General features: G+C 51.9%; 1 protein-coding gene across 1 annotated transcript in view; it reads right to left on the minus strand.

Annotated features, from left to right (window-relative positions):
- Positions 1–22,773, minus strand: part of sxph (saxiphilin) — a 410,934-nt gene that overhangs the window by 363,347 nt on the left and 24,814 nt on the right. Inside the window, exon 4 of the mRNA XM_088000335.1 lies at positions 22,160–22,336. Coding sequence (XP_087856461.1) covers positions 22,160–22,336 — 177 coding nt within the window. The remainder of the gene's footprint in view (positions 1–22,159; positions 22,337–22,773) is intronic.

Consider the following 22,773-nt stretch of genomic DNA (forward strand, 5'->3'; position numbering starts at 1 on the left):
CACGGGGAGAATGTGCACACTCCACCCAGACAGGGGGAGAATGTGCACACTCCACACAGACAGGGGGAGAATGTGCACACTCCACACAGACACGGGGAGAATGTGCACACTCCACCCAGACAGGGGGAGAATGTGCACACTCCACCCAGACACCGGGAGAATGTGCACACTCCACCCAGACACGGGGAGAATGTGCACACTCCACCCAGACAGGGGGAGAAGGTGCACACTCCACCCAGACACGGGGAGAATGTGCACACTCCCCCCAGACACGGGGAGAATGTGCACACTCCACCCAGACACGGGGAGAATGTGCACACTCCACCCAGACAGGGGGAGAATGTGCACACTCCACCCAGACACGGGGAGAATGTGCACACCCCACACAGACAGGGGGAGAATGTGCACACTCCACCCAGACACGGGGAGAATGTGCACACTCCCCCCAGACACGGGGAGAATGTGCACACCCCACCCAGACACGGGGAGAATGTGCACACCCCACCCAGACAGGGGGAGAATGTGCACACTCAACCCAGACACGGGGAGAATGTGCACACTCCACCCAGACAGGGGGAGAATGTGCACACTCCACCCAGACACAGGGAGAATGTGCACACCCCACCCAGACAGGGGGAGAATGTGCACACTCAACCCAGACACGGGGAGAATGTGCACACTCCACCCAGACAGGCGGAGAATGTACACACTCCACCCAGACACAGGGAGAATGTGCACACCCCACCCAGACAGGGGGAGAATGTGCACACTCAACCCAGACACGGGGAGAATGTGCACACTCCACCCAGACAGGGGGAGAATGTGCACACTCCACACAGACACGGGGAGAATGTGCACACTCCACACAGACAGGGGGAGAATGTGCACACCCCACCCAGACAGGGGGAGAATGTGCACACTCCACACAGACACAGGGAGAATGTGCACACTCCACCCAGACAGGGGGAGAATATGCACAATCCACACAGACAGGGGGAGAATGTGCACACTCCACACAGACAGGGGGAGAATTTGCACACTCCACACAGACAGGGGGAGAATGTGCACACTCTACACAGACAGGGGGAGAATGTGCACACTCCACACAGACAGGGGGAGAATGTGCACACTCCACCCAGACACGGGGAGAATGTGCACACTCCACCCAGACAGGGGGAGAATGTGCACACTCCACACAGACAGGGGGAGAATGTGCACACTCCACCCAGACAGGGGGAGAATGTGCACACTCCACACAGACAGGGGGAGAATGTGCACACTCCACACAGACACGGGGAGAATGTGCACACTCCACCCAGACAGGGGGAGAATGTGCACACCCCACCCAGACAGGGGGAGAATGTGCACACTCCACCCAGACACGGGGAGAATGTGCACACTCCACACAGACAGGGGGAGAATGTGCACACTCCACCCAGACAGGGGGAGAATGTGCACACTCCACCTAGACACGGGGAGAATGTGCACACTCCACCCAGACACGGGGAGAATGTGCACACTCCACCCAGACAGGGGGAGAATATGCACACCCCACCCAGACAGGGGGAGAATGTGCACACTCCACCCAGACACGGGGAGAATGTGCACATTCCACACAGACAGGGGGAGAATGTGCACACTCCACCCAGACACGGGGAGAATGTGCACACTCCACACAGACACGGGGAGAATGTGCACACTCCACCCAGACACGGGGATAATGTGCACACTCCACCCAGACAGGGGGAGAATGTGCACACTCCACCCAGACAGGGGGAGAATGTGCACACCCCACCCAGACAGGGGGAGAATGTGCACACTCCACCCAGACACGGGGATAATGTGCACACTCCACCCAGACAGGGGGAGAATGTGCACACTCCACACAGACAGGGGGAGAATGTGCATACCCCACCCAGACAGGGGGAGAATGTGCACACTCCACCCAGACAGGGGGAGAATGTGCACACTCCACCCAGACAGGGGGAGAATGTGCACACCCCACCCAGACAGGGGGAGAATGTGCACACCCCACCCAGACAGGGGGAGAATGTGCGCACTCCACCCAGACAGGGGGAGAATGTGCACACCCCACCCAGACAGGGGGAGAATGTGCACACCCCACCCAGACAGGGGGAGAATGTGCACACTCCACCCAGACAGGGGGAGAATGTGCACACCCCACACAGACAGGGGGAGAATGTGCACACCCCACCCAGACAGGGGGAGAATGTGCACACCCCACACAGACAGGGGGAGAATGTGCACACTCCACCCAGACACGGGGAGAATGTGCACACTCCACCCAGACAGGGGGAGAATGTGCACACCCCACACAGACAGGGGGAGAATGTGCACACTCCACCCAGACACGGGGAGAATGTGCACACTCCACACAGACACGGGGAGAATGTGCACACTCAACCCAGACACGGGGAGAATGTGCACACTCCACCCAGACAGGGGGAGAATGTGCACACTCAACCCAGACACGGGGAGAATGTGCACACTCCACCCAGACACGGGGAGAATGTGCACACTCCACACAGACACGGGGAGAATGTGCCCACTCAACCCAGACACGGGGAGAATGTGCACACTCCACCCAGACAGGGGGAGAATGTGCACACTCCACCCAGACAGGGGCAGAATGTGCACACTCCACCCAGACAGGGGGAGAATGTGCACACTCCACCCAGACAGGGGGAGAATGTGCACACTCCACCCAGACAGGGGGAGAATGTGCACACCCCACCCAGACAGGGGGAGAATGTGCACACTCCACCCAGACACGGGGAGAATGTGCACACCCCACCCAGACACGGGGAGAATGTGCACACTCCACCCAGACACGGGGAGAATGTGCACACCCCACCCAGACAGGGGGAGAATGTGCACACTCCACCCAGACACGGGGAGAATGTGCACACTCCACCCAGACAGGGGGAGAATGTGCACACTCCACCCAGACACGGGGAGAATGTGCACACTCCACCCAGACAGGGGGAGAATGTGCACACCCCACCCAGACACGGGGAGAAATTGCACACTCCACCCAGACAGGGGGAGAATGTGCACACTCCACCCAGACAGGGGGAGAATGTGCACACTCCACCCAGACACGGGGAGATTGTGCACACTCCACCCAGACAGGGGGAGAATGTGCACACTCCACACAGACACGGGGAGAATGTGCACACTCCACACAGACAGGGGGAGAATGTGCAAACTCCACCCAGACAGGGGGAGAAAGTGCACACTCCACCCAGACAGGGGGAGAATGTGCACACTCTACCCAGACAGGGGGAGAATGTGCACACCCCACCCAGACACAGGGAGAATGTGCACACTCCACCCAGACACGGGGAGAATGTGCACACTCCACCCAGACAGGGGGAGAATGTGCACACTCCACACAGACAGGGGGAGAATGTGCACACTCCACACAGACACGGGGAGAATGTGCACACTCCACCCAGACAGGGGGAGAATGTGCACACTCCACCCAGACACCGGGAGAATGTGCACACTCCACCCAGACACGGGGAGAATGTGCACACTCCACCCAGACAGGGGGAGAAGGTGCACACTCCACCCAGACACGGGGAGAATGTGCACACTCCCCCCAGACACGGGGAGAATGTGCACACTCCACCCAGACACGGGGAGAATGTGCACACTCCACCCAGACAGTGGGAGAATGTGCACACTCCACCCAGACACGGGGAGAATGTGCACACCCCACCCTGACACGGGGAGAATGTGCACACTCCACCCAGACACGGGGAGAATGTGCACACTCCACCCAGACACAGGGAGAATGTGCACACTCCACACAGACACGGGGAGAATGTGCACACTCCACCCAGACATGGGGAGAATGTGCACACTCCACCCAGACACGGGGAGAATGTGCACACTCCACACAGACACGGGGAGAATGTGCACACTCCACCCAGACACGGGGAGAATGTGCACACCCCACCCAGACAGGCGGAGAATGTACACACTCCACCCAGACACGGGGAGAATGTGCACACTCCACCCAGACAGGGGGAGAATGTGCACACTCCACACAGACAGGGGGAGAATGTGCACACTCCACCCAGACACGGGGAGAATGTGCACACTCCACCCAGACAGGGGGAGAATGTGCACACTCCACCCAGACAGGGGGAGAATGTGCACACTCCACACAGACAGGGGGAGAATGTGCACACTCCACACAGACACGGGGAGAATGTGCACACTCCACACAGACAGGGGGAGAATGTGCACACTCCACCCAGACAGGGGGAGAATGTGCACACTCCACCTAGACACGGGGAGAATGTGCACACTCCACCCAGACACGGGGAGAATGTGCACACTCCACCCAGACAGGGGGAGAATATGCACACCCCACCCAGACAGGGGGAGAATGTGCACACTCCACCCAGACACGGGGAGAATGTGCACATTCCACACAGACAGGGGGAGAATGTGCACACTCCACCCAGACACGGGGAGAATGTGCACACTCCACACAGACACGGGGAGAATGTGCACACTCCACCCAGACACGGGGATAATGTGCACACTCCACCCAGACAGGGGGAGAATGTGCACACTCCACCCAGACAGGGGGAGAATGTGCACACCCCACCCAGACAGGGGGAGAATGTGCACACTCCACCCAGACACGGGGATAATGTGCACACTCCACCCAGACAGGGGGAGAATGTGCACACTCCACACAGACAGGGGGAGAATGTGCATACCCCACCCAGACAGGGGGAGAATGTGCACACTCCACCCAGACAGGGGGAGAATGTGCACACTCCACCCAGACAGGGGGAGAATGTGCACACCCCACCCAGACAGGGGGAGAATGTGCACACCCCACCCAGACAGGGGGAGAATGTGCGCACTCCACCCAGACAGGGGGAGAATGTGCACACCCCACCCAGACAGGGGGAGAATGTGCACACCCCACCCAGACAGGGGGAGAATGTGCACACTCCACCCAGACAGGGGGAGAATGTGCACACCCCACACAGACAGGGGGAGAATGTGCACACCCCACCCAGACAGGGGGAGAATGTGCACACCCCACACAGACAGGGGGAGAATGTGCACACTCCACCCAGACACGGGGAGAATGTGCACACTCCACCCAGACAGGGGGAGAATGTGCACACCCCACACAGACAGGGGGAGAATGTGCACACTCCACCCAGACACGGGGAGAATGTGCACACTCCACACAGACACGGGGAGAATGTGCACACTCAACCCAGACACGGGGAGAATGTGCACACTCCACCCAGACAGGGGGAGAATGTGCACACTCAACCCAGACACGGGGAGAATGTGCACACTCCACCCAGACACGGGGAGAATGTGCACACTCCACACAGACACGGGGAGAATGTGCCCACTCAACCCAGACACGGGGAGAATGTGCACACTCCACCCAGACAGGGGGAGAATGTGCACACTCCACCCAGACAGGGGCAGAATGTGCACACTCCACCCAGACAGGGGGAGAATGTGCACACTCCACCCAGACAGGGGGAGAATGTGCACACTCCACCCAGACAGGGGGAGAATGTGCACACCCCACCCAGACAGGGGGAGAATGTGCACACTCCACCCAGACACGGGGAGAATGTGCACACCCCACCCAGACACGGGGAGAATGTGCACACTCCACCCAGACACGGGGAGAATGTGCACACCCCACCCAGACAGGGGGAGAATGTGCACACTCCACCCAGACACGGGGAGAATGTGCACACTCCACCCAGACAGGGGGAGAATGTGCACACTCCACCCAGACACGGGGAGAATGTGCACACTCCACCCAGACAGGGGGAGAATGTGCACACCCCACCCAGACACGGGGAGAATGTGCACACTCCACCCAGACAGGGGGAGAATGTGCACACTCCACCCAGACAGGGGGAGAATGTGCACACTCCACCCAGACACGGGGAGATTGTGCACACTCCACCCAGACAGGGGGAGAATGTGCACACTCCACACAGACACGGGGAGAATGTGCACACTCCACACAGACAGGGGGAGAATGTGCAAACTCCACCCAGACAGGGGGAGAAAGTGCACACTCCACCCAGACAGGGGGAGAATGTGCACACTCTACCCAGACAGGGGGAGAATGTGCACACCCCACCCAGACACAGGGAGAATGTGCACACTCCACCCAGACACGGGGAGAATGTGCACACTCCACCCAGACAGGGGGAGAATGTGCACACTCCACACAGACAGGGGGAGAATGTGCACACTCCACACAGACACGGGGAGAATGTGCACACTCCACCCAGACAGGGGGAGAATGTGCACACTCCACCCAGACACCGGGAGAATGTGCACACTCCACCCAGACACGGGGAGAATGTGCACACTCCACCCAGACAGGGGGAGAAGGTGCACACTCCACCCAGACACGGGGAGAATGTGCACACTCCCCCCAGACACGGGGAGAATGTGCACACTCCACCCAGACACGGGGAGAATGTGCACACTCCACCCAGACAGTGGGAGAATGTGCACACTCCACCCAGACACGGGGAGAATGTGCACACCCCACCCTGACACGGGGAGAATGTGCACACTCCACCCAGACACGGGGAGAATGTGCACACTCCACCCAGACACAGGGAGAATGTGCACACTCCACACAGACACGGGGAGAATGTGCACACTCCACCCAGACATGGGGAGAATGTGCACACTCCACCCAGACACGGGGAGAATGTGCACACTCCACACAGACACGGGGAGAATGTGCACACTCCACCCAGACACGGGGAGAATGTGCACACCCCACCCAGACAGGCGGAGAATGTACACACTCCACCCAGACACGGGGAGAATGTGCACACTCCACCCAGACAGGGGGAGAATGTGCACACTCCACACAGACAGGGGGAGAATGTGCACACTCCACCCAGACACGGGGAGAATGTGCACACTCCACCCAGACAGGGGGAGAATGTGCACACTCCACCCAGACAGGGGGAGAATGTGCACACTCCACCCAGACAGGGGGAGAATGTGCACACCCCACCCAGACAGGGGGAGAATGTGCACACTCCACCCAGACAGGGGGAGAATGTGCACACCCCACCCAGACAGGGGGAGAATGTGCACACTCCACACAGACACAGGGAGAATGTGCACACTCCACCCAGACAGGGGGAGAATGTGCACACCCCACCCAGACACGGGGAGAATGTGCACACTCCACCCAGACAGGGGGAGAATGTGCACACTCCACCCAGACACGGGGAGAATGTGCACACTCCACACAGACAGGGGGAAAATGTGCACACTCCACCCAGACACGGGGAGAATGTGCACACTCCACCCAGACACGGGGAGAATGTGCACACTCCACCCAGACAGGGGGAGAATGTGCACACTCCACCCAGACAGGGGGAGAATGTGCACACTCCACCCAGACACGGGGAGAATGTGCACACCCCACCCAGACAGGGGGAGAATGTGCACACTCCACACAGACAGGGGGAGAATGTGCACACTCAACCCAGACACGGGGAGAATGTGCACACTCCACACAGACACGGGGAGAATGTGCACACTCAACCCAGACACGGGGAGAATGTGCACACTCCACCCAGACAGGGGGAGAATGTGCACACTCCACCCAGACACAGGGAGAATGTGCACACTCAACCCAGACACGGGGAGAATGTGCACACTCCACCCAGACAGGGGGAGAATGTGCACACTCCACCCAGACAGGGGGAGAATGTGCACACTCCACCCAGACAGGGGGAAAATGTGCACACTCCACCCAGACACGGGGAGAATGTGCACACCCCACCCAGACAGGGGGAGAATGTGCACACTCCACACAGACAGGGGGAGAATGTGCACACTCCACCCAGACACGGGGAGAATGTGCACACTCCACCCAGACAGGGGGAGAATGTGCACACTCCACCCAGAATTGGGGAGAATGTGCACACTCCACACAGACAGGGGGAGAATATGCACAATCCACACAGACAGGGGGAGAATGTGCACACTCCACACAGACACGGGGAGAATGTGCACACTCCACCCAGACACGGGGAGAATGTGCACACTCCACCCAGACACAGGGAGAATGTGCACACTCCACACAGACAGGGGGAGAATATGCACAATCCACACAGACAGGGGGAGAATGTGCACACTCCACACAGACAGGGGGAGAATGTGCACACTCCACACAGACAGGGGGAGAATGTGCACACTCTACACAGACAGGGGGAGAATGTGCACACTCCACACAGACAGGGGGAGAATGTGCACACTCCACCCAGACACGGGGAGAATGTGCACACTCCACACAGACAGGGGGAGAATGTGCACACTCCACCCAGACACGGGGAGAATGTGCACACCCCACCCAGACAGGGGGAGAATGTGCACACCCCACCTAGACAGGGGGAGAATGTGCACACTCCACCCAGACACGGGGAGAATGTGCACACTCCACCCAGACAGGGGGAGAATGTGCACACTCCACACAGACAGGGGGAGAATGTGCACACTCCACCCAGACACGGTGAGAATGTGCACACTCCACCCAGACAGGGGGAGAATGTGCACACTCCACCCAGACACGGGGAGAATGTGCACACTCCACCCAGACAGGGGGAGAATGTGCACACCCCACCCAGACAGGGGGAGAATGTGCACACTCCACCCAGACAGGGGGAGAATGTGTACACTCTACACAGACACGGGGAGAATGTGCACACTCCACCCAGACAATGGGAGAATGTGCACACTCCACCCAGACACGGGGAGAATGTGCACACTCCACCCAGACACGGGGAGAATGTGCACACTCCACCCAGACAGGGGGAGAATGTGCACACTCCACCCAGACACGGGGAGAATGTGCACACTCCACACAGACAGGGGGAGAATGTGCACACTCCACCCAGACAGGGGGAGAATGTGCACACTCCACCCAGACACGGGGAGAATGTGCACACTCTACGCAGACAGGGGGAGAATGTGCACACCCCACCCAGACAGGGGGAGAATGTGCACACTCCACACAGACAGGGGGAGAATGTGCACACTCCACCCAGACACGGGGAGAATGTGCACACTCCACCCAGACACGGGGAGAATGTGCACACTCCACCCAGACAGGGGGAGAATGTGCACACTCCACCCAGACACGGGGAGAATGTGCACACTCCACCCAGACACGGGGAGAAAGTGCACACCCCACCCAGACAGGGGGAGAATGTGCACACTCCACACAGACAGGGGGAGAATTTGCACACTCCACCCAGACACGGGGAGAATGTGCACACTCCACCCAGACACAGGGAGAATGTGCACACTCCACCCAGACAGGGGGAGAATGTGCACACTCCACCCAGACACGGGGAGAATGTGCACACTCCACCCAGACACGGGGAGAATGTGCACACTCCACACAGACAGGGGGAGAATGTGCACACTCAACCCAGACAGGGGGAGAATGTGCACACTCCACACAGACAGGGGGAGAATGTGCACACTCCACCCAGACACGGGGAGAATGTGCACACTCCACCCAGACAGGGGGAGAATGTGCACACTCCACCCAGACACGGGGAGAATGTGCACACTCCACCCAGACAGGGGGAGAATGTGCACACTCCACCCAGACAGGGGGAGAATGTGCACACTCCACCCAGACACGGGGAGAATGTGCACACTCCACCCAGACACAGGGAGAATGTGCACACTCCACCCAGACAGGGGGAGAATGTACACACTCCACACAGACACGGGGAGAATGTGCACACTCCACACAGACACGGGGAGAATGTGCACACTCCACCCAGACACGGGGAGAATGTGCACACTCCACCCAGACAGGGGGAGAATGTGCACACTCCACCCAGACACGGGGAGAATGTGCACACTCCACCCAGACACGGGGAGAAAGTGCACACCCCACCCAGACAGGGGGAGAATGTGCACACTCCACACAGACAGGGGGAGAATTTGCACACTCCACCCAGACACGGGGAGAATGTGCACACTCCACCCAGACACAGGGAGAATGTGCACACTCCACCCAGACAGGGGGAGAATGTGCACACTCCACCCAGACACGGGGAGAATGTGCACACTCCACCCAGACACGGGGAGAATGTGCACACTCCACACAGACAGGGGGAGAATGTGCACACTCAACCCAGACAGGGGGAGAATGTGCACACTCCACACAGACAGGGGGAGAATGTGCACACTCCACCCAGACACGGGGAGAATGTGCACACTCCACCCAGACAGGGGGAGAATGTGCACACTCCACCCAGACACGGGGAGAATGTGCACACTCCACCCAGACAGGGGGAGAATGTGCACACTCCACCCAGACAGGGGGAGAATGTGCACACTCCACCCAGACACGGGGAGAATGTGCACACTCCACCCAGACACAGGGAGAATGTGCACACTCCACCCAGACAGGGGGAGAATGTACACACTCCACACAGACACGGGGAGAATGTGCACACTCCACACAGACACGGGGAGAATGTGCACACTCCACACAGACACGGGGAGAATGTGCACACTCCACCCAGACAGGGGGAGAATGTGCACACTCCACCCAGACACGGGGAGAATGTGCACACTCCACCCAGACACGGGGAGAATGTGCACACTCCACCCAGACACGGGGAGAATGTGCACACCCCACCCAGACACGGGGAGAATGTGCACACTCCACCCAGACACGGGGAGAATGTGCACACTCCACCCAGACACGTGGAGAATGTGCACACTCCACCCAGACCGGGGGAGAATGTGCACACTCCACCCAGACAGGGGGAGAATGTGCACACTCCACCCAGACACGGGGAGAATGTGCACACTCCACCCAGACAGGGGGAGAATGTGCACACTCCACCCAGACAGGGGGAGAATGTGCACACTCCACCCAGACAGGGGGAGAATGTGCACACTCCACCCAGACAGGGGGAGAATGTGCACACTCCACCCAGACACGGGGAGAATGTGCACACTCCACCCAGACAGGGGGAGAATGTGCACACTCCACCCAGACAGGGGGAGAATGTGCACACTCCACCCAGACAGGGGGAGAATGTGCACACTCCACCCAGACACGGGGAGAATGTGCACACTCCACCCAGACAGGGGGAGAATGTGCACACCCCACCCAGACACGGGGAGAATGTGCACACTCCACCCAGACACGGGGAGAATGTGCACACTCCACCCAGACACGGGGAGAATGTGCACACTCCACCCAGACACAGGGAGAATGTGCACACTCCACCCAGACAGGGGGAGAATGTGCACACTCCACCCAGACAGGGGGAGAATGTGCACACTCCACCCAGACACGGGGAGAATGTGCACACTCCACACAGACAGGGGGAGAATGTGCACACTCCACCCAGACAGGGGGAGAATGTGCACACTCCACACAGACAGGGGGAGAATGTGCACACTCCACCCAGACAGGGGGAGAATGTGCACACTCCACCCAGACACGGGGAGAATGTGTACACTCCACCCAGACAGGGGGAGAATGTGCACACTCCACACAGACAGGGGGAGAATGTGCACACTCCACCCAGACACGGGGAGAATGTGCACACTCCACCCAGACACGGGGAGAATGTGCACACTCCACCCAGACAGAGGGAGAATGTGCACACTCCACCCAGACAGGGGGAGAATGTGCACACTCCACCCAGACACGGGGAGAATGTGCACACTCCACCCAGACACGGGGAGAATGTGCACACTCCACCCAGACAGGGGGAGAATGTGCACACTCCACCCAGACACAGGGAGAATGTGCACACTCCACACAGACACGGGGGAGAATGTGCACACTCCACCCAGACACGGGGAGAATGTGCACACTCCACACAGACAGGGGGAGAATGTGCACACTCCACCCAGACAGGGGGAGAATGTGCACACTCCACCCAGACAGGGGGAGAATGTGCACACTCCACACAGACACGGGGAGAATGTGCACACTCCACCCAGACAGGGGGAGAATGTGCACACTCCACCCAGACAGGCAGCCAAGGGTAGAGTGTGAACCTGGTTTGCTGGCACTCTGAGGCAGCAGTGCTAACCACTGAGCTACCATACCACTCATCAAAGGAATGGATCAACATTTGGCCCATTGTGTTCCATTATTCTGTGAAATCATGGCTGGGTTGGGCTACAACTCAGTTTATGCATGTTTGATCCATATTCTTTGAAACCACTCAACATTTAATTCAGTGATTCGCCAACTTTTTAACTGACTGATTCCTTCTCTAGCAAGAAGCACTCAGTTTCCTACTAAAATTACAGGCCCTTCGGCCTATCATGTCTATGCTGACACATGATGCCAATGTAATTTAAAACCCTTTTGCATCTATGCTGTCCCCCATATCGCTCTATTCCCCACCTATTCACTTATCTGTCAAAATGCCTCATGAACATTTTTATCTGTTTCTACCAGCTCCTCTGGCATTACATTACAGGCACTTACCACCCCCTGTGTAAAAAACTGACCTCTTGCATCTCCTTTAAACTTAACCCCATTTATCTTAAAAATGAGCTGCAGGGAGAGGCTGAATAGGCTGGGGCTGTTTTCCCTGGAGCATCGGAGGCTGAGGGGTGACCTTATATGGATTTATAAAATCATTAGGGGCATGGATAGGGTAAGTAGACAAAGTCTTTTCCCTGGGGTCAGGGAGTCCAGAACTAGAGGGCATAGGTTTAAGGTGAGAGGGGAAAGATTTAAAAGGGACCTAAGGGGCAACTTTTTCATGCAGAGGGTGGTGAATGTGTGGAATGGGCTGCCAGAGGAAGTGGTGGAGACTGGTACAATTACAACATTTAAAAGGCATCTGGATGGGTATATGATCAGGAAGGGTTTAGAGGAATGTGGGCCGCGTGCTGGCAAGTGGGACTAGATTGGGTTGGGATATCTGGTCGGCATGGACAGGTTGGACTGAAGAGTCTGTTTCCTGGAGGCTGAGGGGTGACCTTATATGGATTTATAAAATTATGAGGGGCATGGATAGGGTAAGTAGACAAAGTCTTTTCCCTGGGGTCAGGGAGTCCAGAACTAGAGGGCATAGGTTTAGGGTGAGAGTGGAAAGATATAAAAGGGACCTAAGGGGCATCTCTATGACTCTATATGTCCTCTTATTAACAGACAGTCTACCCATTCTATCCATGCCTCTCATAATTTTGTAAACCTCTATCAAGTCACTCCTCATCCTTCTATGTCCAAGTAAAAACAAACCAAGCTTGTCCATTCTCATAGCTGATGCCACCCAAACCAGGCAACAGCTTTTTAAAACTGTGTCTGTACCCTCCCCAAATCCTCTACAGTCTTCCTAGAGTGTGACAACCAGAACTGTCTACAATATTCCAGGATTGGCCAAAGTAAAGTTCTATGCAGCTGAAGCATGACTTGTCATCTTTTATACTCTATGTTCCAATCAATGAAGGCAAGCATGCCATATGCTTCCTTGACCAACTTACTTACCTGTGCTGCTACTTTCAGGGAATTGTTGAACTCTATGCCTAGATCCCTCTGTATGTTAATTCTCCTAAGCATACTATAAAATACTGTATCCTTCTCTCCTGCATTAGACTTTCTAAAATGCATCACGCCTCATTTGTCTGGATGAAACTCCATCTGCCATTGCTCTGCCCAAGTGTCCATCCTATTGTAAGAAGATGGCGGTTCAACATGAACAGTCATTGGGTAAATGTGAATACAGCACAGACCCTGAAGCCACTTTGCTGCTGAGCACTTGAGGTCCCATCGATATCTCATTAAATACGAAACCCATTCAGATTTCTTGTAAATGCACTGACCTCTGAGAAACCAGACACAGGTTATTGATGGAAACATATAACCAAGTTAACGATGGGGAAAGATAAATGTGTTAATGATGGAACAAGGTGAAAGTGTAGTGCCAGGTTGAATACTTATGGTGGAGGTGTAGTTTAAAGAAATCCCATATCGTGCAAATTGTCAGTTTGTTGTGTATTTTGTTATAATATTAATTGGGTTAAATAAATAAACATTATTGTTTATTACTATTAAAAGTCGACTCGCAGTTTCTTTGCTCAATATAAGAGTTAAAACATACCACGTGTCAGGTGCCGCACTGGATTAATAGTCTAGCGATAATACCACTCGGCCATCACCTTCACAAGTAAAAGATCTCAGTGGTATTATCAAAACACAAAAGCTGACTCAAAGCCATATGAAAAGATATTAGACCAGTATACTCTAAGGAGCATCATAGAGGAGGAGATGTAAAGGGGCAGGAAGTTCGAAATAGGAAATTCCAGCACTTCAGGGCGAAACCTAAGACGGTCACCAATTGTGGAGGATTTGGAAAAAATGCTTGAGGGTTGTGTTTAAGAGCATCACAGAGAACTCTGTGATGAGGAGTTATGGGCTAGGAGGAGATTAGAAAGATTGGTGAATATATGCAATGGTGGATAAGAATTTTAAACAGACATCCGCATTAGACTGTCCGCACTAATCATTAACCATCAAAGTCATCCTCAGGTACTGGCTCAGTTATTTAGCTGTGACTGGCTCCACTGAATTTTTTTACAGTTAGAGCCTTCTGCTGACACAGTCCCTGGAGATAATCTGCATCACAGCAACGGAATTTATAGGGACAATCCTGGTCTCTCTCACAACCAGATCCTTGCAGACAAGGTGGGGACAGGGTGTTCCTGGAGAGCTGGGAGACTCGGAAGGAATGCTGGGGAAGGGCTGAGAAAATAGCAAAAAGCTGCATTGCCGGCTGTGAACCTGGAGTAACAGAACTGCATGCAGGTCAGCGGTCTGCTGATCAGAACGGGAGGCTAATTTATATCAGTAAAGACTCAATTAATGGTGATCTTTCAGGGCTGTGGGCTGCTCCATGTCTGTCACATGGAAGGCTTCCAGCCTCATGGTGGCAACCTCCACTTGGCCATAAATTATGCAGTTTCCACAGCTCTGTAAGGGTCCAGAGCAGATAAGGCCAGGTCAGCCTAAAGTCCTAGGCAGCTCTCCAGAGGGCCTGCCTTACATTTCCAATTAAAAGGAACATGGCGAAAAGTAAAATTATGATTATCTCTAAGAGACAGAATCCTGTATCATTCATGGAAAATGATTTTGGAACTGGAGGTTCCAAGGCTCCATTTGTTATGTCTTGTATAATCTGTATGTCATAGAAAAAGAATCATAGATTCCCTACAGTGTGGAAAACAGGCCATTTGGCCCAACAAGTCCAAACTGATCCTCCAAAGAGTAACTCACCCAGACCCATTCCCCTATCCTATTACTCTACATTTACCCCTGACTAATGCACCTAGCCTACATATCCCTAAACAATACGGGCAAGTTTGCACAGCCAATTCACCCAATCTCCAAGGCTTTGTCTCAGGCTGATTGATTTGTGAGTGAGTTCTGTTTCTCACAATTGGGGGCTTGTCCGGGATAAAACTCCGACCGCTCGACACTCTTGGGACGACGGGGGAGGTGCACCTCGCCGATTTCGGTGATCTCCGACTCCCTTGCTTGTCATTTGCGGTTTGGGCGAGTACGATCTGGACTGGAAGACCCTGGAAACAAAGCGGGCAGACGCGGCGGGTTTGGTCGGGCAACTCTTGTGCACAAGACCCGGGTAGAGAAAGGTCTTAAAGGATATATCCGGGCGATTGGGGGACAGCGGTATTTGCTGCAGGAATTGCCACGGGACGGGGCGCACCGAAACGACCAGGTAACTCTGTGCACAGACCAAGGTAAGAAAAGAGACCTTTAAGTATTGCCTTGGTGGTCGGGACGTACGATAAATACAGGGAATTGGTGATATATAAAATTAAGCATATGTCCATGGAAAACAGCCCGTGTCAGAAGGGCTAGTAGCTGAAGGGCTACTGAGGGTGCACTTCGTAACTAACTTATGGGCAGATGTCCAGAAAAATATTCAAAAGCTAGAGGAGTCGTTGCGGGAAGCTCAAAGTGTCTGTGAGACACGGTGTCTGTGTGTGTGTGTGTGTGTGTGTGAGAGAGAGAGAGAAAGATTGTACAGCAAGTAGAAAGTTTAACCCTTTGTGATTCGGTTTGAATGCACATTTGTTTGTTGGTGATTGAATGTTAACAGTTGTATGTCCGGCCATGATTTAGCATATAATTGGCCAGATTAATTAAATTTGCAACAATGAGAGGCACGGAGAGTGTAACGATCGATCTGTAAATAACGTTAAAGAGGGATATATCCCGCCTGACAGTCCTTTGGGGAGAATGTTGGGTAATTGGGAACACAACTCCCGGAGGCGGGAAAAAGATAAGGCTATAATGATAAACTATTGTTGTTTCGTTTGGACTAGAGAAAGTATTAAGGCGCCTGGTATTTTTTGGCCCAAATATGGGTCTGATGAGGATTGGCTGTGTCAAGATCTTAATATATACGTCAATCGGAAAGAAGCGTACAGTCAAAAAGGGAAGCCACAATGGGATCCCTTAACGTGTTTGCCGCCCCCATATACTACTCCCCAGAATGAGCCTATAGCTCCCGAAGTAGAACCGAGTCCAGACACAGAAAGGGGAACAGACTCTGAACTAAAAGATGCAGAACCTGGGGGAGGGGGCGGGCTTAGAAACACTCGAGCCACCACACGTAAAGGAGGGGCAGAGATAATGGAAAATATAAAATTATGTCCCTTACGAGAGGCTCCGATTGGGGAAGGTACAATTGGATATGTAAAAGCTCCTTTAACCAGCAGTGAAGTTAGGGTCTTTAAAAAGGAAATGAAAAGTTTAATAGAGGATCCGGTTGGACTAGCCAAACAATTAGAGCAATTCCTAGGGCCTAATTTATATACCTGGGGAGAACTGATGGCAATTTTAGGAACGTTATTTTCAGAGGAAGAACGAGGTATGATTAGGAGAGCGGTTTTATAGGAATGGGAAAAGAAGCAACCAGTTGGGGAAGAAGGGGCCCCAGCAGAACAGAAATTCCCAAATGTTGACCCTCATTGGGAAAATAATGACAGAGAAGTTAGGGAGTCAATGCAGGATTTACGAGAAATGGTAATATTAGGAATTAAAAAGGCGGCACCTAGATCATAAAACTTTGTTAAGGCCTTTGAAGTACAACAGGAGAAGGATGAAACCCCTTCTGCATTTCTTAAAAGGCTCAAGGAGGCCACAAGGAAATATTCGGGAATGGATCCCGATAATCTGATAGCGCAGGGACTCTTACAGGTCCAGTTTGTGACTAAATCATGGCCGGACATACAAAAGAAATTACAGAAATTAGATGGATGGAGTGAAAGACAGATGGAAGAACTGTTATGTGAGGCACAGAAAGTGTTTGCGAAAAGGGAAGACGAGAAGCAGAAACAGAAAGTCAAAATGATGGTGGAGGCAGTAGAAGAAATAACAAAAAGGAGAGTGGGATCAGGGGATAACAGGATGGCTAGGGGAGGACACGAAAGACAAAGGTCGGGTATCTGGGGAAAGGAGGCAACAGGCAGGATGTTACCATTGCGGGACAGTGGGGCATTTTAAACGGGACTGCCCGGGATTAGCACGAGAAAGGGAAGCCGTTTCCCTAATGACCTTCGTTGAAGATTAGGGGAGTCAGGGGCTCCTTCCTCCTGAGACCCACCAGGAACCCTTGATAAATCTAAAGGTGGGACCTGAAGGGGAGGAGGCAGTATTTTTGGTGAGCGGCACGGTCATCCCTAAGTTTTAGACCTACCGGTGTTAAATTGACTAACAAGAGTCTCAGAGTTTCCGGAGTAAAAGGCGAGGAATTCTTGGTGCCTATTTTTGAGCCAACCCTAATTAGAGGAAATGATGAGGAAGTGACAGGACAATTACCAACTGTAGAGTTCAATGATAAGTTTTTAAAGAACTATATTGTGGCGCTCGGTTCTTCTTTGTCTGTCCTTAGGAAGAAGGGTCTGTTAACCCAGACACCTCCACTTGAGTTCGCCGTACATCGGATACGACCGGGTGATTGGGTCCTGATAAAGACCTGTAAAGATACCAAACTGCATCCAAGCTGGGAGGGACTGTTCCTAACCCTCCTGACTACTGAAACAGCCGTCCGAACTGCTGAAAAAGGGTGGAGTCATCACACTCATGTTAAGGGCCCGGTGGACGCTCCTTCCCCTCCGGCAGAGTGGCAAGCACATCCTACAGACAACCCTCTGAAAGTCAAGCTGAGCAAAAAGAATGGACTGAGATAAGAGACTATTAAGTATTGGTTAAAAAAACTCTATCCCAAAACAATTGTAAGTGTTGCATGGACTCACTCCTCCCTGGCATACAAAGGGTTCGGGAGTAGACAGATAGGGTTGTGAGCTGAAATGAGTGGTCAGCTTTATATGGTCACGATAGTATTGGCGCTAGCTGCCAAAGAGGGGGTGGGAAAAATCATTTTACCGCTTTATGTCAGAATTATGCAAAACTAAAGGGGCATACTGACTGTTGGGTATATGCTGAGATCCCACACCATGGGGAATCCGGAATTCCTCTCATGGTAATACCACTTACCAAAAGAGAAGTGTACGATATACAACAATTTGACTCGGGCTCAAATGATACAACTTGGAGATTTGAAAGGGGTAATTATATCTTTGCGGGATGGTTCCCTCGACCAGCCCCGGAAAACTCTGGGTGCTATCGGTGGCCTTAGAGTTTCCCCACCGAAAGGAGCAGTAAATACCACGTGTTTCTGTAATCAGAATGATACCGCACCCTTCCGATTAGGAAAATCATCTTGTGTCTACACCAGCCAAGCCACTGCCACAACCATTCCCTGAATATTAAACGGAACATATTGGATATGCGGCCTGAAGGCCTATCCATTTATTCCCAGGGAAAAATACATTCGTGTGACCAAATGTATAGGAATGCATGCATGTTATGATGTTGATCAAACAATGCCTCAAAGCCAGAAAGGCTGGAGTGGCTACTGCTCCCTCGCCTATATAATTCCCCACCTGAGGCTGTTAAAGAGAGCCCCAAAAATACCTCTGAATAAACAGGGAAGAAGGCGAGTAACCCGGAAAGTAACCGAAGGAGATCGCCTCCTCTGGACTTTGATACCTATGTATGGGACCGCTCAAGCAGGAGCAGAAATACAAAAGTTGGCGGCTTCCCTGGAAGAGTTGGCCAACAATACTGCTGCTGCGTTGGCCGAAACCCAATCCCAAGTCGCAGCCATAACGACCGAAATGATTGCCACTAGGCTAACGACCCTTCAGAACAGGATGGCTCTGGACTATATTCTAGCAGAGAAGGGTGGTACCTGTGCACTAACTGGGGAGGAGTGTTGTACTTACATACCTGAGGTCTCCTCTTACATTACTGATATCTCCAAACATGTGCGAGTCAAAATCGCCAAGATGAGGGAGGCCGGTAATCGGTACCGGAATGAAAAGGGATGGGAATGGGGGAATTGGGGATTGACTGGTTGGGGAAGGTGGTTAGTCAATCTGGCTACCTATGGATTATTGATATTAGTGGGTCTGGTGGTAGGGTTCAATGTCCTAAAATGGGTAATGAGCCGACTGATGACATCCCTTAGGGAGGGAACCCAAATAAATCATCAGATGCTTTTACAATCAGCAGGTGATAGGCAACAAAGAGAAAGTCAAAGAGGGCTTCTAGAGTTCGAGAGATGAAAAACACAAATGTAAAATGTAAGACTGAACCTCATCGCCAAAAGGCCTAAGAGGACAGAACATAAGAAAATGGATTAAAGGAGACTTAATAAGTGCAGAAACAACAGTTTTAAAAAAAAAGAAAAAGGGGGAATTGTGGGAGATTAGAAATGCAGTTTCTGCAGGTGGGGGTTGGGGTGTTGCGGGGGTGGGACTTTATACAAACGGTGGCGGAATTCTTGTAGCATGTAGCATGTAGCATACTTAAGGCTAAGACGTTAATGAATATAGAGGGTCTTTTAAAGGAAATAGTTTTAAGCTAGGCAATAACTTTAAAGGGTTGTAGCTGACCACAAAAAGAAGCAACAGGGGCATTTCACAATAAAGCTTATAGTATGATAAGAGAAACGGGATAAAAGAACAAGCTGTAACAAACAAGGAACAAAGAATGCAGACATACAAGGACAGCAGGATGGCCAGATAAGAAAATAACTAGAGAGAAAAAAAAACAAGTGAGGTAATTGGCTTATGATAGGATGGGAAAAGGGAGCGCGTGATTCCGTAACTTGTAAATGAATAAGATTGCTTATATGCTCTGTTTTCGCGTGCATTTCTGCTTGATTGCAGAAGTGTCTGGTACTTGCAAGGCCGTAATAAATTGTTCTTGTTTCCAAGGCTTTGTCTCAGGCTGATTGATTTGTGAGTGAGTTCTGTTTCTCACAATAGGGTAAATAGACAAAGTCTTTTCCCAGGGTGGGGAAGTCCAGAACTAGAGGGCATAGGTGTAGGGTGAGATGGGAAGGATTTAAAAAGGATCCCTAAATGGCAATGTTTTCACGCAGAGGGGGTGGTATGTGTATGGAATGAGCTGCCAAAGGAAGTAGTGGAGGCTGGTACAATTACAACATTTAAGAGGCATCTGGAAGGGTACACTAATAGGAAGAATTTAGAGGGATATGGGCCAAGTGCTGGTGAATGGGTTTAGATTAGGTTAGGATATCTGGTTGGCTTGGACGAGTTGGACCAAAGGGTCTGTTTCTGTACTGTACATCTCGACAACTCAATGACCCTTCCTTAAGAGCAGATTTCTACATTTGTGTTCAGCCAGATCCAACAATGACATAATAAGCAGATAATTTCCTTTTACACGTTAAGGGATACATTTTAGCCAGACCATGGGGAAGAACTCCCCTTTTCTTGGAAATAGAGTTCTGCTTTGTTCATATTCACCTGAAAGTAGGACTATTTGTCACAAAGGGATATACAAAATAATGTTACATCTGCTAAACAGGTTTTGCTTTCTTACTGGGTTAATCAGAGTAAGTGTATCATTGCCCACTAGGGACTAATAGTGATAAAATTACAGACATAATGGATGAGGGTCAGTACTGGGAACATTCATGTAGAAAGTTAGTCTTTATAAATAAAGTTCAGGGCAGTCACACTACAACTACAGTGCAGGTGCAAAGTATTAATCTGAAATAACAGTATTTTCTCGCAAAATCGGATTGCAAACACATGTTTCAATTTCTTTGCATTGAATGAAATAGAATTAACACTACAGGTGTACTCGAAGGGGAGGTGTTTGCTTAGTTGTACTATCATCAGACTATTATTTCAGCGATTTCGGTATTGTTCTTGGGACCTGGTTCGAGTCCCACCACAACAGAGGCTGGAATTTGAATTCTATTTTTAAAAATCTGGAACTAAGAGTCTGACGATGACCATGAATCCATTGTCAATTGTCAGAAAAACCAATCCGGATCACTGCCATCCTTACCTGGTCTGGCCTACATGTGACTCCAGACCTACAGCAATGTGGTTGCCTCTTAACTGCCCTCTGGGTAATTAGGAATGGGCAATAAATGCCAACAACACACACATCCCATGAACAATTAAAACAATTCAAAAAATTCAAATCCACACCTAAAATTGTAAATTTAAACAGATGTTATCACGAGGGTTAAACCACATGGTGTAGAGCAGTGCAAACAGTACTCAGACTGTGTGAGTACATTTTGAACTGGTCTTTGAAGTTGAGGATTTATGATCTAATCAACAATAGCCCTGAATGAATGTAGTTCTTTGGGACAGCAGTCAACAGCATCAGGCGTTAGGTCACTGTAAAAGACACAAAGCATGTTGGTCTGGACTTTAAAGGTAGTGTGCATTTTATTGACCAGTATATACCATTCGAAATACATAAGAAAAATAAGTGTACAACTCCAATGTCAACGCACCTCAGTCACAGTTAAAAGGGGTTATTTTCTATGGGGTTCAGTGTGATACTAATTGAAATATTTTAAAAGGAATGCTGTGGCAGAGGTTACTGAGGAATTGGGAGTGGGAGAGTTGCAGATTTCACAGCTAATTCAGCACAGCCCGAAACCTTCTGATCCAGAACAAAAGGTTCATGATTTTGAATTTAAAGATTGCAAAAGGGGGTTACCTTCAATTACAGTTTGATTCTTGTGCCAGTGAAGGTAATTCCGGGACAGGAGAAATCCAAGGGGAATATTCCAGCCGGCTGTGCGTCGAGCACCATTATGACAACTTCTCTTTCCTTTTAGCTTCTGGATGTCCAGGCTTTCATTCCGGACCACAGCCACAGAATATAGACAGCCACCTTGCAGATAGAACAGGGAGGAAGATAGTTACAGCTTAGACTGAGAGTAACAGGAAAAAAACCCTTTTTTTCCTTTGTGTCGTTGAAAGAAGATTGTGGCTCTCAGACATGACCCAGTAAATTTGTTCTCACACTAATCAGATTCAGCATTATGGATGGATCACTTTTTTAACCTACTATTGTTTAACAATTTGACTGAAATTACTGAATGCGATATATTCCCTTTCACACGCCAAAATTAGGAACAGAGCAGGTAGCAACAGCAACAACAATTTATTTTTATATAAAGCCCTTCATATTGAGGCCTCACAGTGATTAGATTAGATTAGATTACTTACAGTGTGGAAACAGGCCCTTCAGCCCAACAAGTCCACACCGCCCCGCCGAAGCGCAACCCACCCATACCCCTACATTTACCCCTTACCTAACACTAGGGG

Source organism: Chiloscyllium plagiosum, unplaced genomic scaffold, assembly GCF_037043375.1.
Source record: "Chiloscyllium plagiosum isolate Xiang-an unplaced genomic scaffold, Cpla_swu_hap1 HiC_scaffold_24, whole genome shotgun sequence".
NCBI classification, from domain to species: Eukaryota; Metazoa; Chordata; class Chondrichthyes; order Orectolobiformes; family Hemiscylliidae; genus Chiloscyllium; species Chiloscyllium plagiosum.